The sequence below is a fragment of the Limulus polyphemus genome, unplaced genomic scaffold (genome assembly GCF_000517525.1).
Source record: "Limulus polyphemus unplaced genomic scaffold, Limulus_polyphemus-2.1.2 Scaffold346, whole genome shotgun sequence".
NCBI classification, from domain to species: Eukaryota; Metazoa; Arthropoda; class Merostomata; order Xiphosura; family Limulidae; genus Limulus; species Limulus polyphemus.
Genome location: NW_013665956.1, coordinates 651,002 through 666,965, shown reverse-complemented (window position 1 = coordinate 666,965; position 15,964 = coordinate 651,002). Strand labels below are relative to the sequence as shown.

The 15,964-nt window shown below is 33.4% G+C and overlaps 1 protein-coding gene across 1 annotated transcript in view; it reads left to right on the top strand.

Annotated features, from left to right (window-relative positions):
• Positions 1-858: 858 nt before the first annotated feature.
• Positions 859-15,964, top strand: part of LOC106457566 (E3 ubiquitin-protein ligase RNF185-like) — a gene marked incomplete at its 5' end in the record, with an annotated part of 68,648 nt that continues 53,542 nt past the window's right edge. Inside the window, one exon of the mRNA XM_013916998.2 lies at positions 859-992. Coding sequence (XP_013772452.2) covers positions 859-992 — 134 coding nt within the window. The remainder of the gene's footprint in view (positions 993-15,964) is intronic.

Here is a 15,964-nt window from a genome sequence, read left to right as displayed (position 1 = left end):
AAAATTCCTCAACTATATGGTTGTTGATGGTGAAATGTTTGCTTATAGGTGTATCTTGGCTACCTGGTTTAATATGGTTTAGATGTTATCATGCTCGATCGCCAAGTCGGTGGCCTATTTGTCTAATGTATAAACTATTGCATTTTTTGCAAATTATGTAGTAAATGATATGTACAGTGGTACATGGAAAGAATTGTCTTATGTGGAAAGTTGTGTTTTTTCCTCATATATGTGTGGTGCTGTTTATACGTGGGCAGATAACACAGGTGAGTGCGTGGAGTATCATTTTGTTTTTGTTTAAGATTACTGTGCACCAGTATTTCTTTTAAGTTTTTGTCATGTCTGTAAGAAATAATGGAGGAGTCATTGAAAAGAGATTTAGTGGTGGGGTCTTCACTAAGTATTGTTTAAATGTTTAGTATAATATCTTTGATCTTCTTGTTGGTCTGATGGTATGTTAGCACAAGTGGAATATGATTGGTGTGTTCTTTCTTGGTAGGGTTGAGTGTTTGCTTCTGGATATATGAACTAGCACATAATTTTTAAATTCTGCATGTGTCTTTTGTTGCAACCTGTATGATCTGATGAAGAATGCTAACTCGAAACATCATCCTCTTCAAATAAAAAAGATAAATAAAAACTTAGCAATTGCTTAACTTATTCTTTAATTTTGATATCTTTGTCACCTACACAGTTAACTGTATATTTCTTTTTATAAATAGTTAATGTGGTCAAGATTCTTTTCTCCTTTAAAACTTCTGTCACATAATCCAGTGTATTTACATTAGTAAGCTATGTCCACATGTTTATTAGCTTTTCAGTCTGTATTATTATCATATTTATTTTTCTTTGCTTTGATGTAGTTGGCCATGTCTACATCAATGGCTAGAGACCAGACCAAATAGACAGGTGTGTCCAGTTTGTAAAGCTGGTATAAGCAGAGATAAAGTTATTCCATTGTATGGAAGGGGAAGTTCCAAAGAGGATCCTAGGTATATCTTTTTTGATGAAAATGTCAATATTATGTAGTTTATTTCATTGACGAGAACAAAGAGGCTGTATTATTCTTAGATGGAGGGACTTTTATGTGCTTCCCTACACATATCTTTTACATTTAGTACAGTTGTAATAATAATAATAATTTGATGGAAATACTTGATTGAGGTTTTATTTATTCTGTATCTTTCAGATCACAACTTTATTTGTTTCAGAGCTGCTATTTATTGAGATAGCAAACATTTATTTTGTAATTATTCCGAGTGTTTTAAAAATTTAACATTTTTTAAGTAATTATTTTAGGTTAATCAACAAGTTGTTAAAAATTGTCATTGCAGCTATAAGGACTCATTAATGGTCCTGTAACAGACTTGAAAAATCTGTAAAATAGCATTATAATTTACTGTGTAAACACACATTTCAAGTGAGTAATATTACACTGGACAATAAAAATTTGCTGATAAGATTACAAAACAAATTGAAACATACAGGTTACATGATGCCAATACATCCCAGTGATTTGTGATGGTGATGAGTAAACATTGATTACATTGTATATGCCTCTTAACAAGTTTAAATTAGGTTTTGAAATATGTACTAATTTTTAGCAAGAAAGTATCAATACATGATTTGTTTTGGAACTGTATGATAATATAATTTTACTACAGAGTTTACTATTAAAAACAAAGTGTCAAGTTCAGAGCATATTTGAAAAACATAAATCACTTGGAAATTAATACATTTATCTCAATTTATTGATGTACATAATCCTCTTAATTTGTAATAGTTAGGACAGAAATCAATCTGTGTTTGCCAAAATATTGTAATGTTGGAATAAATACAGACCATCTTATTATCATAAAGAAACATACAAATACTGAAGACATAAAAACAATACAGTATCATACTTGAGGTCAAAGAAACTTCATAAACTCTATTTAAAGGTTACTCAATATTTAGTTGATTTGAAATGAGTGATATTTCAATTGCTATTCTTCTGAATTTAGGGGGGAAAATTCTATTTTATATTTTATAATAGCAATTTTTGAGCTACATGAACATCATAATAAAACCAAATATCTTATATTGCTGAGATAACCATCTCCATATTTCTACTAGCATAATTAAATTTAAGTCACAATTTAGTGGTTTGTTTGACAGTCTTACCAAGCTGCTTATTTAAGAACATACTTTATCCTGCTTGGGAGTTTATAACTTACAATTAGGAATTTCATATCAGTGGATGAATCTACCAAACAAAGTCAACTCCCAGTTATTCATGGACTAATTACACTGGACAGCAAAATATTTGCTATTGGAGAAAACTCAAGTGATTTGGATTGATTTGATGGTGCTAATTTCAAAATTGTAGTTAGAATTTGTCTGTTATCTCTAGATTCTGAGTTATTGTAATATTTCAGTACCATGCAATCAACTCAGTACAATAGATTTATGCTGTGAAATTTTGTTTACTTGGACAATTTAATGGATATCGGGCATACAGTTTTGATTGCTTCAAACATTGTCTGTATTGTTTTGGTGTAAAATTCCAAATATATTGTTCATATATGTTATTTGTTCTCTGTATAATTGTAAGGAATTGCAACACTTTTATCTCATTCCCATGCTCATTTACTTCACCCAGGAATCACAAAAACCCTCATGTGTTCAGTTTGCTAAGACATTGGAGAAGTGCCTCAACTGAGCATAAAAGGGATTGAATCAGACACCTTTTTCTGTCAGTTGCTTCTCACTCACTCAGCCACTTCGTATTGCTTCTCTCACAGTCAAAACAAAGTTTGATCTTCTTCCTCACATCATATCCATGATATTATCAAATTCTGCAAAACTTTCTTTTTTAAAATCTTTTAAACTCTAGTTCTATAAACATAAATTCTTTTATATCTTTTAAAAAATCACTTGAAATGCTGGCTACCTTCAGTTCAAGTAAATTCTGTAAGTGCAGAAATAGCCCAAGCAGTTTCTGCTACATTTGTGGAAAATATATTACAATTTCACAAAGAAAAAAACATCACACACAAGGTAAAGGTAGCTTACTACCACTATTTTGGGTGTAAAATTGGTGACCATGAAAAACATTGGGCTCCACATATGTGTTGTTCAGTTTGTACATCTGGCTTGACACAGTGGCTGAATAATAAGAGAGCAAGTATGCCATTTGCAGTTTCCATCACATGGCATGAGCCCAAAGATCATCTAACTGACTGTTATTTTTGCATGCATAATGTTTCTGGATATTCAGGCAAAACTAAACAGTACATTAAATATCCAAACATTACATCTGCAATGAAAACAGTATCTCATGAGGATGGTCTTACAATGTCACATCACCAGTGAATTGGGAAACAGAATAGCTATCCTGTAATAAAGATAATGAATCATCTTCATCTAGTAATTCTATTCCTGTGGCACCTCAACATAAGCTGCCTTATATGATCTCACAAGAAGAACTAAGTGATCTGATTTGTGACTTCTCTCTGTCAAAACAGTATGGGTAACTTTTTGGCTCTTGTTTACAACAATAGAATTTATTAACTCCAGGAACAAGAGTTTCAATTTACCAAAGTAGCCATTAAAGTTCTGCTTCTCACTACAGCATACAAGATACTTTGTGCTTCTGTACAAATGTTGATGCACTAATGGAAGGATTAGGTACTGAATAGCATCCTCAAGAATAGAAACTTTTTATCAACTCACCTAAAGTTAGTCTGAGAGCTGTACTTTTGTGCATTGGGAACACTAAGCCATCAATTCCTGTTTCCCGTGCTGTGAACATGAAAGAAACTTATCAAAGCCTGCAGATTATTTTGAAGCCATCAAATATGATCACCCTAGGTGGAACATATGTGGTGATCTAAAAGTTGTTGCATCCCTACTAGGCTTGCAGAGTGATTATACCAAAAATTGTTGCTTTTTATGTCTCTGAGACAGCTGAGATGATAAAAATCACTTCAAAAAAGGAGGAATGGCCAGTGAGAGAGAGAATTACATACCAGGGAAACAGAATATTGAATATCAATCTTTAGTGAATCCTCAAAATGTGTTTCTGCCCCCAATTCATATTAAATTGGGACTCATGAAAAATTTTGTAAAAGGAATGAACAAAAATAGTAATTGTTTCAGATATTTATCTGACAGGTTTCCAAAAATCAGTGAAGCCAAAATGAAATGAGGTATCATTGTTGGGCCACAAATTCAAGATGATGGTTTTGAAACAGTACTCAATCATAAAGAACTTGCTGCCTGAAAATCATTCAAACTGGTTGTCAAAAATTTCGTAGGAAATCACGGAGATGAAAACTATGCTGTGACGATTGATAATATGCTTGAGAACTACTGGAAAATCGGGTCTGGGATGTCATTAAAGATGCACTTCTTATATTCCGATTTAGATTTCTTCCTAAATGATTTAGGTGCTATGAATGGTGAGAGCTTCCACCAAAATATTTCTACAGTGGAACAGCAATATCAAGTACAATGATATCTTATGATGATGGGAGATTACTGTTGGTACTTACAGCATGAAACTGAGAACATACAAAATAGGTGCAACAAGTCAAGCAGATATTTTGCAACAAAAAAATAATACCATTGTGAAAGTTTTGAACATAGCCTGAATATCTTTTCAGTACATAATGTTGTTACACTCATTGCTTTTTTAAATTTGTATTGCTATTATGTATTGTTTTTGAACATTCTTAAATGCAATTTTCAATGAATAAATAAAGTTATTAAAGAAAGTCATTTTAACAATATATTTGAGAATACTTTTGAATAAATTTATTATAACTTGACAAGTAGAGCTGATCATTAATTTTCAACATGATTTTTAGAATCAGAATCATCAAATTACTCAGAAACAGTTGTATTTTTTCTAGTGTCAGAGAAAAAAAAAATTTTTTTTTTTTTTGGTGCTTGATCTTAGTATTTGAACATCAAGTGAACAGTGCATTCAGTCAAACATTATCAGATTCTGATGAAACTTGGTGGATATATGTAGAATAAAATTTCTCGTTGTCCTGCCAAAATGGTCTATGTCTATTGATAATGACAGACGTGCGGACACATTTTCAGATTTTTTGAGAGCCAAATATGATCAACACTGCATGGTGGAGGTATGTGCTGTACTGAGTGCCACTCTAGTTTGTTTTTATTTTCAAACAATTTTGTCTGTGCATATTTTGTGGCTTTTATTTTTCACAACCTGAATTACATAGCAGTAGTAATTTCCATGCTGTCTAGTGTTGAACATCTGGACTTTGTTCACTCTAGACTATCACAATGGTGTTGGGTGCTTCATTGTCTATTAGTGGACATGATGGCTATTATGCAGAGGATGGGGGAGGCTTGCATGCAGCCTGAGCCCTTTGTGGGTCTTGACATGGACTTCTATCCTCCTATAATTCCTGTCTGTGAGGATGTGGATTTTAGGCAGTCTTTTCTCACTGCCTAAATTTGCAAGTAATTCTTCCAGTGCAGACATTCTGCATCATTCTGTTACTTTTCTTCTCAGATATGTTACCTTTTTCATTCTCTCCTTTCTTCCTTATCCTGTTATCCAAGTCCATGCTGAAAAATGTTTTATTTCAACTTCACTCTTGTGCTGGTATGCCTTGTCCTACGTATGGTTGCACATATTCCTTGGCTTCCAATCGAGCTGAAGCCCTTTTCTTGGAGTCTGATCCAGTGTTCTCTGTTAGTCTTTCTCTAGCTCAATTTTCTTGCCTTTACCTTACTTTCACTACCCTTTTCATTATTTACCTCCATTTATCTCATTTTGGAAGCAATCCACTGTTCCCTAGAGGACACTCATATCCTTCCTTTTTCATACATTGACATATTCTCCTTCCTTGATCTTGTCCCTTCATATCCAACTGTGAATAAAAATCAGGTCTTAAAAGTGATTATATTATTTACAAAAAAACTTGTGTATGAATGAAAGTACCATATTTTTACTAAATCAAATTACTTACTATTGGTGATGCTCTTTAACTTAAGTCCAGAAAATGCTTTCTTCTCCCCTTTTCTTTCCAGTTGTAATTCTTTCCACACTCATTGATTAAAATGTGGTATGGGATTTAGCAAGTGGCCTCTTTAAAAGTGGAGCCCCCAGTTGTGCTCAAATTGTTGATCTGTACATAGAATACAATACACATTTTCATTCAGGCTTTGCAGATAACTGTCCTATTATCTATTACAATGTTTCCCAAAGTGGGAGCCATTATCTGGGGGCCCGCTAAAAAATGGGCTGAAAACAAAGATGCTGAATTAATTTTAATTATAAAAAACAATAAGCCAACAAAAATTATGTTTAATTAATTAAATGATACAGTATGTTAAAAGGAGATGTTATGGTTTTTACTATGTCACTGTTTTCCAATCACCATGCCAAAGTTGTAGGTTGGAGGGGGGGGGGGCATCTAATTTTTTTATTATCAAAGGAGCTTCGGACTAGAAAAGTTTGGGAACCATTGATCTAATGAGCAGAATTAGAATAAACAGTTGAAAAAATAATTTAATTTTCTGAGCACTGGTATTTCACAGTGGAGTATAAAGTACTTAAATGTTTACTTTCATAAGCTCCTAAACCTTTTGTTTTTAAAAATATTGTTTGTACAACCATTACTGCTCATAAGCAGTAGTATTGGAAAAATTGAATTACAGCTTTTGTTTGATTATCCCAAACTAGTTCTTTAAGTAAGTACAATTGAAATATATAGGCAAGTATGTATATCTCTTTGTATAATAAAAAGGAAAACATTTTATTAGTGAAATGTAGCCAAAATAGGCATTTGATCTATTTAATTTTTGTTTAAAGTGACTTGCAATACATTTTTAGATTTTTGGATCATCCAACTTCACTTCTAAATTGGTAATATCTTTTTTGATATGTAGTGGGAATATGGTATCTTCTGTTAATTCTGTTGTCTGACTCACTAATCCTCTTTTTCTCATGCATTGATCAATCTTGCTCATTATATTAGTTTCATTCTGTTGAATCTCTTATAGTTAGATCTTTATTTCTTTCAACTGTTAGTAGGTATCTTTCAAAAACTACAGGATATAGAAAACCTACTGAGGACTTGCATAATTATGTAAGCTACTGAAAACAAATTGTCACTGACTTTAATGTTGCTGCAAATGAAATTTTATTTTGAAATTTCTACCTATAATGACTGAAAGCCAAATTTGCAGAATAACACAAAATTAGAACTATGATGAGAGCTCACTATTTTTGCCATGGCTTTTCCAGTTTTGCAAACCATGTAAAACTATGAAATTTCTAAACTTAAACAAAGGGAAATTAGTTCGAATCTCTACACATAAGGAAAGTGTATTACAAATGCCATTTATAGTTATAGTATAGAGTGAAAATGATGATTCTGCTTTTATTTTCAAAAGGTGTATTAATAACATTTTCTCAAGTGCATTTGTTCTGGAATTATATGACTTAATTTTATCTTAAACTAATTATTTATTCCCATAAATAATGTTCCCTAGTAATGAAGTGGTTTACCTGAGCAAGGTGGTGCTACCCTGATGTTTTTTGAAAACGTTGGAGTTGATTTTTCTAATGGCATATCTTGATCCATGGATTTCCTTCTTCTGGAATGTATATAAGAATCTCTAGATCAGTGATGGTGAACCTAAGGCACATGTGCTCAAGGTGGCACACAAAAAAATTTTGCTGGCACGTGGAATTATTGCAAAATGCAGCGAATGATTTTTTTCCAACCCAGGAGCAGTGAGACATGTTCACAGGAGATGTCTCACGCCCTCTTGACACCAGCTTTGTGGTTGCGGGAACATGTGGAACACGGTTTGAATTCATCACAGACCCAGTGTACACATCAGTATTTGGGTAAAAATAGAAGTAAACTGTTGGCATTGGCTTCGCTCTGCTTATATTTTTCTTCTGTTGTTTTTGAGTGAATACTGGATATTTAGTGATAATAACGGTAAATATGCATTTATTTTTTCGAAGAAAATATATGAATTATATTGTTAAAATTATGTTATTTAGTGTGGCATGCTTATATTTTTGATCAGTTAGTTAATTATAGATTTGTTTTTATATCAATGATATAAATTTCACCTGCTGTTATATTATGGTAAGTTAAATTATCGTATTTAAGTTATTTGGCGAGATATTTTTAAATTGTATTTACTCTTTCAGCTTGTTCAGAATGTCAGCTCAACCAGCAAAGAAACAAAAATATTCAAATGGAAGGAGGAGCAGCAGCAGCAGATATCGTGGACTGAAACATCTGGCATGATCAAAAAGATGATAAAGCATTATACATTTTAAATTCTGAAAAAGTGGTGTGCAGGACTTCCACTGTAAAGTGGCATTATGAAACTGTTCATAAATGGCTTTGTGATAAGAGTGAGCAAGAACAAAAATAACACATTTCTTGAGAAGTCAGCAACAACAACATGTAGTCAAATGTTTGATGAAATTTGTTTCAGGTAGTTCCAACTTAGTTGCTGCTAGTTTGAGATTTCAAAGATTATTGCTCAACATGGAAAACCAATTAATGATGGGGAGTATATTAAAGATTCATGGCTAGAATGTGCTCCTTTCCTTTTTGACAGTTTTCCAGAAAAAGAAAAAAAATATTCAGTGCATTACGGAACTGCTAGTAAATAGAAACACAGTAAAAGATAGAACATTAAAGATGGGAACAAACATAGCAGAACAACTAACAAATGATATTGGTTCATGTAAATTCCTTTCCATTTGTCTTGATGAGAGCACTGATGTTACATCATCAGCTAGGCTAGCCATTATTGCTCGATTTTGTAGGGGTGATGAAATCTGCAAAGAACTGGTTAACTTGGTAACATTACCTGAACATGCCACAAGAAATATGTAAGGCAGTAATAAACAAATTATCTAATCGACAGGTTGACCTTTCAAAAATAGTTTCCATGACAACTGTTGGTGTACCCAGCATGATTGGTAAAGAAGCAGGTTTTGTAAATCTCTTTGAAAATATGTTGGACATTCACTGGTAGGCTTTCATTGTATTATACACGAGGAGGCTGTGTGTGCAAAAGCTGGCTTTAAGGAGCTTGAAAAAGTGATGTAAATTGTAACGAAGGTAGTTAATTTTATTTCTGTGCATGCTTTGAAAAAAAGACAATTTCAGAATTTATTGAGTGAGGTGAATTCGGTGTACACAGGACTACTTATGTACAACAGTGTTCATTGGCCAAGTAGAGGTTCTGTCCTTAAATGATTTATTGAGTGTTTGGATGAAATTTGTCTTTCAAGAATTATCTGATGTTGTGAGAATTTGTAGATTGATGTTTTATACAGATTTCTCCTCACAATTAAATGACTTGAACACCAAATTGCAGGGATTTGGCAAAACACTTGATGTTATGTTTAATAACGTAAAAGCTTTTGATATCAAACTGAAAATTTATAAATGTGATGTTGACTTGACAGTAGCACTTTTAAATATTTCCCAAACCTAAAAGAACACATAACAGATCTTGAAATTCATGAGAAAATAGACATTCGGAGCCTGCAAATGCAATTTTCAAGTATCATTAATTCAACTTTTGAACAATTTTCTTTAAGATTTAATAAGTTCAGGTTATATGAAGAAACTGTAAAACTCATAAAGTATGCAGACAGTGTAATGTTAGACAAACTGAGTTTGGAAATGTTCAAAATGAAATTGTGATTTTGATTTTTATGGCTATCTTAGCTGAGCTGGTAGTGCTGGTGGATAAGGAAGTGTTCTACCAGTGATTTTGGATGGTGGACATAAGTGTTTTCTTACTCATCATCAGATTCACTGTTATATGGTTAACTTATAGTCCTATATTGAACAAAGCCAATGAAGATTAGTCAGTTTAATTCCAGTATTTACAAAATTATTGAACATGAAATTTAAGATGTGTGCTTTTATTTTTATATCAAAAAGTTTTTTATAAATGCATTCTGTTGAGAAGGATGTATTATTATTTATCAACTTGTTATATTAAAAAACTTGGATTTTGTAAACTGTTTTTGCTACTTATCAAATTCTCAAGTGTGAATTGTGATATATGTTGGAATAATTAAAATATTCATAAGTGACTGTCACTTTTTTATTTTTTGCTGCAATTATGGAGGGTCATATCTCTCAGATTCTACCTGAGATGTGTCTTCTGCTAGCTAAGGTAACTTCATGATTTGTTGTTGTCATCTTCAGAAGAAAAATAGTTATCAGTTCAAAGATGGTTATTTAGACATATAACTTTATAGAAACACATGAAAACAGGTGTTATTGGGTTAATTCAAAATATTAATCATTTCAAGTATATATTTTAATGTTCACAAAGATAAAAAGAAGTCCTTATTAGCCTCCAAAAATGATTACAATAGATGAAAATGTATAAAATTAACATACTTTACTTTATATATACACACACACACACACATATAATATTCAAAAATTTTAAGGAGCTGGATTCTATATAGTTTATTTGTTTGTGTGGCTTAAATCAAACTAGTAGTAAAAAATGTTATTCTAAAATTGTAAGGATGGAAAAAGATCAGAAACTAGTGAGCATTTCAGATGGATGGAAAATCTGCATTACCCATTCCTGCATTCAACCACTCGCAGGGTGAATGCATACACACATTAGGTGGGGTAATGCAGATTTTCATCCCATTACAAATGCTCTCTAGTGTCTGATCTTTTTCCATCTCTACATCCCAGCAATTTTTTAATAACACTTTTTATTGTTAGTTTCTGGACTTTTTATTTATTTTACAATTAGCTTCACAAGTGGTGCCATCTATTAATTGATATCTGTATTGTACAATGTTAATCAGTCTGTATCATTGCATATATTTTGAGCTGTAACTAACCTATCATGGATTGTTTGGGGCTGTTGGTTGAAAAGGCACACCTTAGGGAGTAGTGAAGTGTTTTGGCATGGAGGCTGGAAGTAAGTAAACTGTGAATAATAATGGCTGGAGATGGCTTGAATGGGTAATGAAGAAAAACTTTAATATAAGTTTAACATAACAGCAAATGTACAACGTTTCGACAAGGTTTTGTCATCATCAGGTTTTGCCATTATTAGTCTCAAAGTGGGTTCCTCGTCATCGAATTTAAGTAAACTGTGGTTTATGAGTTACAGCTGATGGAAAGGAAGAAAGAATAAAAGAGAACTGGACTCATCCCTACAAAGGCATCACTACCATGCTGCATGATAAAAAACATTAAAAAGATGATATTTTCATGGTAACTGCATGATGCATGCCATGCACACACATAAACAACAGTGAAGCCAACCAAATGAAAACGTTGAGTAAACATTTGTACCTTAAACATAATTTCACACAATGGTTCTAACCAATTGACAACGTCAAATAAACATTTGCATGTTATCTGGGCCATTATCCTCTTTTACTGTGGACTCTACACAATCAATAGATCCTCTCTCTCAGGATCCCCTTTCCAGAGTAGTCCCTCAATCCTTGTGTTTTTTTATGGCTTTGCTCTTCTCTGGGCACTTCTCACATTGATGCCTTTGCAACTTATGACAATGCCAAACTTCCTGTATTCAGGTATCTTGTATCACATACACTGGCAGTAGATGCATTTAGTCAGGACTGGTTCAGTCTCTTCCTTTGTGCTTACTCCCCTATTTGTCTCCTCCCTCATTCAGAACACTCTTTGTTGGGTCCTGGTAATGGCATCTTGTTGGACAGACCAGTCATAGTTTCCTATCATGACTCCCCCCCCCCCCCCATCCTCTTCCTCTTCTGTACATCTGCTCTCTTATTCTTCAGTCGAGCAATGTCATCAATGTTTAGGACTCTTGTTTTTCACATGTAGCCTTCTTCTTGTCCCATTCTTTTTGCTCATTCTTCTTAACAGTTTATCAGCAGAAATGGCACATTTAACACTACTGTTCTCTGCAACAGTTCTTCTCATCCTTCTGTTCCTTATCTATTTGTGTTCTTCACATGGCTTTTTGACCAGAGCTGGTCTATCTTGACTATTTCTGATCACTGGGCAGCTCTCTCAACTACTTTCCAGTTATATCAGGTTTTTTTCCTTTCCAGCCCTTCTTGTTTTTCAAGCTTACCTGATTGGGTCTTTAATTTTGTTCTTCATGCCCTTACTGTACCTCCTTTTGGACCTTTGGCTTCCTGTTCCTAATACTGTCTGCCCTTTAAAACTTATTTCCTCCTGCTCCTCACCTGTGGTCATTGGCATTGTGATATGTATGCCATTGATTACTCTTGCATTTAACCCATGTATCTTTCTCAATCCAGTTTTGTCCCTAAAGTATCTGTAACACTCAATGTAACAGTGCATTCACCCCAGTATCTCATTCTTCCATTCTCATCTTTTATTCCCTTTCAGATCCTGATCACCTCCTCTGTCCTGTTCATGCAGTCTATTGTTGTTTGGCCTGCACTTCTTCTTTCATAGTTCTCGATCCCATCTTTTCTGTGGAATCCTTCATCCTCTCTGATCTTTCTTATGTTACTCTCTCTCTCTGGATGGATCCAACAGCTTATCCATTTAGTGTATTCATCATTAGATGTAGAAGCATGTCAGCCTTTCCAGGTGGCTTCATATCAAATTTGTCACCTAACTCACTCATTGTCTGCTCTCTTCCATCACCTGTTAGAGAGATTGTTCAGGCTGGCACGTGAAAGACTTCTTACACCTTTTTCACATGCTATCTCCATCACTTGGCTGTTTCTTCATCATCATCAGGCTATGGACTGCCTCTGATCACTATTCTTCACATATCATACTGTTTCTGACTGGGTGAGTTTTTCTTTTTATCATACCTTCTTTTTTGTAGAGTTCTGTAGTTCCTCAGTGGCAAATGTTGTCTGCCAGGGTATACTTAACCAAAATCCTCATAGTCTAGGAGTGTCCTGGCCCAATATGACACTCACCCTTGAAATGAGTTGTTCCACAAGACTACTCAAGGTATCTTCACAGTGCTCATGTTCCTAAACAAAGCCCAATCAAGATCATACTCACTCATGGAATAGCATGAGTGAAGCAGGCAGGAGATTCCTGTTCATTCTTCTGGTGTTGTTTAAACCTAGTGCTGGCCTAATTTTGAAATTTTCGTAGTCACCCATTGCACTGTCTTATAGTGATGCATTTCTCTGGACTTTCCAGTGTGTTTTCATCCATTTTTTTTTCAGTTGAGATGATCATGGAAGTCCTTGCTACTCACTAGTTCCTAGCTACTGGGGTGATGTCTCCAGAGTGTGACCAATTCCACTCAGTAGAAAGAGAGTAGTGGTGTTTTGTCCAAATAGCACAGTATACCCCTCTGGTTGGCTTTCCCCCATCTACCTACCACTACCTGGAAGTCAGGTTCCCTAGTGGTGTGGATGTTACTTTCCCATTCTGCCTCACTTGAGGTAAAGATGAGATGGAGCCTTCTCCAACTGTGGCCCAGAAGCTGAATTTGTGGTGCCTCCTGGTTTAGGATTGGAGTTGACCAATCACATATGGTATGATGCACCCTAGCCACACTACATGTATAGCACTTCCAAAAGCATGATGCAGGATTTAGACAGTGCTTGTATCTTCCTCTTGTCCTTTCAACACCTGTCTTCTCTTTTTTTTCCAGGCAAAGAGGGTACCCTGGTACAAATTGAGTTCTCCCACAAGTGTACCTCCCTATACTGTTCCAAGGTATAAGGTGTTGCACCCCATGAGTTCTCTTTGGGTGTTTTTCAAAGGGGGCTCATCCAGGTAAAATTTTACACCTGTCCTTCTACCATTTCTGTATGGGATTCTAGCTAGATGTGAGAGGTTACTTATTGTATTGGAAATCAAGAAAAGTGAAATCAAGTGAATCAAGAAAAGCTAGATGTGAGGGTGGAGGTGAATATCTATTGGAAATACATTTTCAATGTTGGAAAATGAATGTTTCATATTTACACAACTGAAAGTTTATTGAAGCCAATAGCAGCTTCCACTTACAAAAACTACACATTTCAATGACTTCTACATCATCTGCAGGATTTATTTACAATACAGTTTAATATTTATAGTTTCTGTGTCATGAGATATTACATTTCAGAGTTATTTATATAAATCATTGGTTGACATTTACAGTTTGTCATGCCATATATCAATTAAGTGACTTGATGCTCCTTCATCTTGATTTAACACTTGTTTTTCATTTTTAAATTTTATTATTTCCAATGATTCATGCATGTTTAAATCTTTACTATCATGAGCTTAAGATAACACTGTAGTTTTATTCCTTAGAATGTGTTGTGTTGTTTGTGTGTATTCTGCTATAGCTGAATTTTCTATTTTATTGTTTCTTACATACCCATTATATTCCTTTAATCTGTTCTTCAGATTCCTATAGTTTGACCAATATAAATACAACCACATTCACATTCTTTTCTATAAATTCCAGTTTTGTTTTTTATCTCTAATTTGTCTTTGTTACTTCCTAACATTTATCTTATTAATAGGTTTAAAGATGGGATAAAAGTTTTGTTTTTTAAAAACATTAAATAATGGACCTGTTAATTCTGGAAGATATAGGAAATTTAAGCTTTCATTTTTAGATTTTTCATAAACAGATTTTAAACTAGTATTTTTAACTACCGTTGGACTATTGCTAAATATACTAAATGTTCTTTTTTATAATATTTTGGGTGTTTAATCCCCCATCAACCACTATGTATTTAATTAGTAACTTAATTTGTTACTTAAATCTTCTTGTCTAGTACTTATTTTCAGTGCTCAGTAAATATATATGTATTCTTATTATGTATAAATTGTAGAACCTTTTTGTGTTTTTATATGACATGATTCTTGAGATGGCAGCATGATAAAAACTAAAGGTTTTCTATAAACTAATGTTACTAAGTTACCATCTTTATCTCCTTTTGACAAGTATATCTAGAAAATGTAGACTACTGTTTTGATCTATTTCATGTGTAAATTGGATTGATGGTTCTATATCATTTAAAAAAAAACTAACAAATTCTTTTAACTTTCTGTTGACTGTAAAAGCTTAAACCATAAAGAAGCTTTGTGAAATTTTCAAACAAGTAGCTGACTATATAACAAAAGAAAATAGTGAATGAAATGAAATGCTTAATCATAGTGAAGCATATTTTTTTTCAGAGTAATAAATTTGCCAAGATATCATAGTGAGATTGATATATTATTTTTTGCCAGTACATTTTTCCAGTACGAAAGGACTGTTTATAATATTGTTATAGACTATGTTTTTTTTATCAAAACGCTTTTAGAGGTTGGTATTTATTGTTTGGGAGGATGTTGATGTAGCTTGGTGGGTATAATTTAACATTTTAGTATTTTCTGCAAATATTTAGAACAGTTTGAGCAGTATAAAATGTGAGCTAGGCTAGAGTATATTACGTGTTTGTGAGTGATTTCTTCTAATCATTAATGTGCAATCAGTACATGATTTTAGTCAGTTTGTCTGTTCATGTCAGTCAATTAGTTCAATGTTACAAATTCTAAGTTTGTGTTTATGACAATTTAAGTGAACTGGACTTTACATTCTTCTTTTACCAAATAATCTAAAGTAACGTCACCAACAGTATCTCTTAAACAGATTTTTTTTATTGTTATTGTTGTACAACTGCCAATGAGCATTTCGTTAAATCAAAGTTCCTTTAATGAGCTGGGTTATAATGTTTAATTTATCGTAGAAAACTATATCAATCTTTATGAAACCATATGGTGTTAATGTCCAAGATGACAAAGCATAGCCCTTTTAGTCAATTCATGTGAATATCTATTGCTTTGACACTAATGATGAATTTTATTACACCATTATTTACTGTCCAAGTATGGGTTTCCGGTAAGAAAAGTATGTATTACTATTTCAGCCACACCTTGTTTATAGCACTTTGCCTTCAGTGAGGTATTTAATTTAGCACCAGGGTACCATTATGAGC